A 5,600-nucleotide genomic window follows, 5' to 3' on the forward strand; every position below is an offset into this window, starting at 1 on the left:
GGGGGGGGGGGGGGGAGTGGGCAGGGGGCCCAGGCGATATAAATATCCAAGGAAGCGAGCAAGGCCCGCCGTCACTCCTCCCGACTTAGAACATGACGTGCGGGGCCGGGCCGCCCTGGAGGCCACCCTGCTGCCCACTCCAGCTCCCAGGGGGAATGCTATAATAAGGACCTGCCAAGGGGTGTGTGAAGGGTCAGGTCCACACCCCGATCCACGGGGGGGGGGGGGCACATCCTGGGAGGGGCAGCCAGGGCCGGCCTACCGCCTGGGGGCTCTCTGTGGGAAATACCACAGCAGCCAAGCAGGTGCTGCTCCCTACTTTCCCAGAGACCAAGCACCCTCAATACAACACCTGTCCCCAGAGTGGCCCACAGTCTCCCCAAGGTCACTCTGCAGGCTAGAGACCCAGACAGCGGCAAACCATAGGAGGACTCCTCTGCTCCCGGCACCGTGCCCCAGGAAGAGCTTTCCTGGTGGGGGGGGGGGATCTGGAATGGGGAAGGCTACCCTAGCCCCCAGCAGGCCTGGTCTGTGCAGACGTGGGGTCGGAGGTCAGCAAGCAGGCCTACACCGTATCCGCTGTGTGGGGGGCTGACCTGAAGCCCAGTGCACCCTGGGAAACAGGATGCAGGTACACATATCTGGGTGGGGACAGCCCGCTCCCTCCAGGAGGCTGGGCGTTCTGGACCAGGCCCTTCGGCCTGGTGGAGAGCTGAAAGGGAGCTGAAGCCTGGGCCTGCTCACTAGCATTTCCTGTGAGGCCCTGTGCTGTCCACAGACCCCGTGGGATCCAGAGGCAAGACTGAGGCACAATCAGCCACAAACAGCACGCTCCTGGTACCGTGAAACAGAGAGTCTAATGTGTGCCTCCACCTTCAGCCTGGCAACCCAAACCAACTTCAGCCCCTGGCGGCGGGGACCAGCCAAAGACAGACTGCTGGCCAGGCCACGGAACCCGCCATTCCCCCCCGCCCCCAGTCCCTGCCATTTCCAAAGGAAATCGGCCCCTTGTGGCAAGCGCTAGGCAGCCCAGATGATCAGGAATGATGGCTGCCCCAAAGCAGACCAGAGACAGCCCAACTCCTGCCAGAAGCAAGGCAACCATCGGCAGCCATGGGCAGAGGCCAGGCCTGCCTGGCCCTAGGTCCTCTCCACCCACAATGGGCTCAAGAGCCTCAGAGGGACTTTTGTCTCCAAAGCTTGGGTGACACTGTCCCCCCTCCCTGCAGCCAGCATGTCCTTACAATGGTGGACACCACCTCCACCACCAGCAAGGCCTGGAAACCACCCCCTCCCTCCCCTATGCCCGCACTTCCCACCCACCCCCGAGGCCACGCCCTTCCTGTAAGCCAGGTTCAGACACCTGAGATTAGCCAACAGTGCAGGCCAGGCTGCCCTTCCCAGCCCACCCCAGCCCTGAGCCCAGAGCCCTGCGCAGGCTGGCTGCCAGGGAAGCCCAGCCCCTGCCGAGGCCACAGCGTCCCCCCCCCCCGCCGCTTTTCTCTGGCAGCCTGCCATCCCCAACGCTACCTTGTCCCAGCTGGATCAGCTCCTCCATGCTGTACCTGTCCATCTCGAGCCCCTCAGGCTTTGAACTAGGCTGTTCCCAGAGCCGCAGAGAGGAAGGCAAAGCAGGAAGGAGGGAGGGGTGGGAGGCAACGGGAGGCTCACTCATACCCTGGCTCCCCACCCAGCTCTGGGGTCATGGCTCATCCTCACAGACCTCCGTCTGGGCTGGGCCTAGGGATGGAGGGCAGGCCAGCCTCTGTTCCTGAGCCTGGAGCCCGGAGCCGGAAGCCCAGAGCCCCCATCCACTGCTCTTCTGCCGGCTGCCACACCCAGCCTCCCTGGAAGCCTCCCTTCCCTGCACAGCCCCAGAGCCAACCCAAGACCTCGCCCGTCCACCCACCCACATGCCAAACATCCATGAGGCTGTGCAGAAGCTCGGTCCCATTCTTTCTGGTGCTGGAGGTGGTGGCAATCAAAGACAGGGCCCCAAACAGCTGGGCAAGGGCACAACTCTGACTACAGCTCCAGCCCCACTTCCCACCCACTGCTCCACCCAGAGCAGACCCCATCCTGGGCCCAGTCCCCTACAACCAGCTCCGTCCCAGCCTGCCGGCCTGGGCAAACATGTCACCTCCCCACCATCTAAAGCATCCACACCAGCTGGGAACGCAGATCTAAGTCCAGCTGGGTGTACCCGGAAATGAAAACCTAAATCCACCACAACCCGTGGGAACCTGCTGGAGTTCTTCAGGTTTCCCCCAAACAAGCAAGATGACCGATATACAAAGCTCTCCACCACCCCCAAACTGCCAAACCCCACAACCCATGCTGGGGGGGAACGGTGCTGGGAAGAGAGCTAGGCACCCTACACCTCCACAATGGAGGGCAGCTGTGATGCCCTGTCCCTACCCTGGATAAAATCCTGGGGGCCAACGCCCTGAATGTGCTGTCGTTTCCCTACACACTTCTGGGTATTTTCTGAATTCTGAGCTGGGCAAAACATATTTTTGGAGTATGAAAACTCATTAACACAGGCGGAAACCCCCAAGCTCTCCTCTGCCCTGGCGGCCCCGCCTCGCCAGTCAGGCCTCAGCTCAGCGGGCGCCTCTTCCGAGGGCCTCCCTGATTACTCTTACCACAGTCCCTGCACCCAGTCCATCCCGTGTCTGGGCTCCTAGGGCTGAGGCTACGTGTGAGTCTAAGACAGGGACACCCTCCACACAGGTGCGTGGAGGCCTCGGGGCTCCACCCAACGGAGACCTACGGGTGCAAGGAGGAGTCAGGGCTCCCGCCCACACCGCAGTGTGTCTGGGTCCCCAGGCAGGCCTGGATGGACAGAGGCCTCTCTGGTGACCAGCAAAGCCACCCCAGAGGCTCCAGCATTGGGCTCTCTGCAGAAGCACCACAGTGCACGGTGCAGGGCTCACTACTCGCTGGTCTCCTAACGCTGAGAAGCCATTCATGACTGCACACGCCATGTGACAGCTCTTCGCGGTGAGACCCTTTCTCAAAGCAAACAAAACCAATGACAACAACAAAGACCAGCTTTTGTTGACTCTTAAGAGCAAAATGGGTTCCCAGCAGCTCGGCTGGGGTGCTCGCTCCTGCTGGGCCTGCTCAAACCCGCAGGTCTGATGTGGGAAGTCTGGGCTCAGCACAGCAGTGCCATCTCTGTGGGCACAGGCAGCACAGGCTCTTCTGAGGCACTACCCAATGCAAACCGGGGACAGGCATCTGCGCAGAACGTGAAGCAGCAGCTGTCCCGGCTTCTGCCCGGGGCCCTGGTATCCCTGCCATCAACAGGCGTCTGGAGCACAGTCCTGGCCCCCAGGCCTCCCGCCCAGCCCCGCAGGGCCTAGTGGAGGGAGGGGGCCTGGGCACTGAGTCAGCCTGGAGCTCATTTCCTGTTGGAAACTCTGAGCTGCCACCGACGGCTCTGCCTGGGAAGGGAAGACTGAGTCACCTCGTCGGGGACGGGGTGCCCTCTGCTGCCCACCACAGCCACACCCAGAACCCTCACCCTGCCGCCCTGCCGCCAACTGCCCACTGAGCAGGACCTGCTGGCACACAGAACAAGGAAGGAAGGAGGAAAAAAGGGGGAGGGCTTCCTCCCCCTCACCACACCCAGCCCGAGAATGGGAGAGAGCTCAGACACTGCCACCTTTTATAGGGAAACTAGAAAGGCCTCGGGAAGAGCTCAGAGGTGGCCCTCACAGATGGACTCCTCCATCAAGGCCCGAGGGGCCCCAACAGACACACCAATGAAGACCTGCTCCGGCTCCCCGGCACCTGCCAGGCAGCTGTGCCCCAAGTGGGCCATCCCTCACCCAGGCCCTCACCCTGGAGAACGGACTTCTCCTCGGGTGTTAGGCCCGCCTGGCAGTGTCTGGGCTGGCCCCAGAGGCTCCGCATGCCCCCGTGTGCTGGCGTTTAGGGACAGGAGAGTCGCCGGCCTCTGCCCTCGCTCCTCTCTTCTCTCACCCTACCTAAGCCCACCCGGGCCTGGATGCGGTGTCCAGGCCCCAGCCAACTCCAAGCTGGCCAGGGTCCAGGCGCAGAGGATACTCAGCACTGTAATACGAATCTAAGCCACTCAGGCCTGGGGGCCACAGCACACAGCCCTGCCATGCAGACTCAAGGCTGGGAAGCCAAGCAGTCAGCCCGGGCCGCGGCCGTAGCTACACCGGCTGGGTGCCAGAACCTCTTCACAACCCCAAGGCGCGCCCAGCCGGGCTGCTGGTGGGGGGGGGGGAGGGGGGGGAGGGCAAAAGCAAGGACAGAGAGAAGGCCCCGCGCTGGGCTCTGCAACTGCCCCAGCAGCTGGCCTTGCCAGTCGGGCCGGGCAGAACCCGCCCACGGGAGCCACGAGGGGTCAGTCTGCCAGAGCACCCAGGAGCTTCAGGAAGAGACGGCGCCACCTACTGGTGCGGCCAGAGGCCCGGCGCTCGTGCTGCCTACTGGGGCCACCAGGCCTAAGGCTGGGCACCCCTGACGTCCACAGCCCCTTCCCGCCCTCCTTGGCCTAGAGCCGGGACGTGGCTGACCTGTGGCTGGGGTGGGCTCCGGGACGGGCCTGGCCAGGGTCCCCCGGGCGCTGGCAGGCACCACAGGGGCTTCAGGTGCCTCCTCCTCAGGCTCCTTCCTGCGGTAGACCCGCCGCTCCTCGTGCGTGGGGTCCCTGCCCGGCACGGACCCCCGCTTGGCCGGGCAGCCCAGGGGGCCCTGCACGGACTGCACGTGAGGCGCGCGGCGCGCGGGGGCGGCGGCGGGGCGGTGCACACGCTGCAGGGAAGCAGGCACGATCTCGGGTGGCAGGTGCAGGTACTGGCGCAGGTGGGCGATGCCCTCGTTGGTCAGATACCAGTAGAAGTGGCGCCAGGCAAAGGTCTCCCGCACCAGGCCCCGAGCCCGCAGGGAAGCCATGGCACGCATGACCTGCAGGTTGGTGGCGCCAGGCACGTGGGGATGCAGGCTGTGGGGCCTCCGGTCCTTCTTGGCCACCACCACACCCTCACGGAAGAGCACTTCATAGATGGCCCGGAGCTGGCCCAGCGGCATGAGCATACCGGCCACCATGGCTGCCGGGACGGGACCACACGGCGCGGGGTGAGGGCGTGAGGAGAAGGGCGCGGTGGAGAAGCGCGTGAGGCTCCCGGGCACAGGCTGCTGGCGGGCTCCGGCGGCAGTGGCGGCGTGCAGCACACGGCACTGGGACTCCGGCGCCTGGCTCTGTGGATTCCTGCCTGCACTGCCGCCGGCCGGCCGGGAGCCTCCCTCCCGCCCGCCAGGACTCTGGGCCGGCCCCCTCTGACTCAGCAGCAGGGCCGGCCCCTCCCACAGGCAGCCCAGGGGGGCCCCCCAGGCAGAATGGGGGCATCCTGTGGCAGAAGCCACCCCTACAGCTTTTTCCTCCCCTCCCAGGCCCAACAGTTCCAGTGACAGGAATTCCATCAGTTTCTAAAATGCTTCTCCAAGGTTCCGAAGACTGTAAGGAGAAGAATACAGTCCAAGAGTCCCAGGAAAAGGCAGCAGAAGTGGGCGAGCAAACTGGGGAGGGTGGGAAGAGCCCCCTGGCCAGGGAGCTGACCTGG

At 64.5% G+C, this 5,600-nt stretch overlaps 1 protein-coding gene across 1 annotated transcript in view; it reads right to left on the minus strand.

Annotated features, from left to right (window-relative positions):
* The window catches only part of Plec (plectin), a 39,866-nt gene extending 34,694 nt beyond the window's left edge, over positions 1 to 5,172 (minus strand). Inside the window, exon 1 of the mRNA XM_013033862.1 lies at positions 4,554 to 5,172. Coding sequence (XP_012889316.1) covers positions 4,554 to 5,085 — 532 coding nt within the window. The 5' untranslated portion in view covers positions 5,086 to 5,172. The remainder of the gene's footprint in view (positions 1 to 4,553) is intronic.
* Positions 5,173 to 5,600: the final 428 nt, after the last annotated feature.

The sequence above is a fragment of the Dipodomys ordii genome, unplaced genomic scaffold, assembly GCF_000151885.1.
Source record: "Dipodomys ordii isolate 6190 unplaced genomic scaffold, Dord_2.0 Scaffold179, whole genome shotgun sequence".
In the NCBI taxonomy this organism is placed as follows: Eukaryota; Metazoa; Chordata; class Mammalia; order Rodentia; family Heteromyidae; genus Dipodomys; species Dipodomys ordii.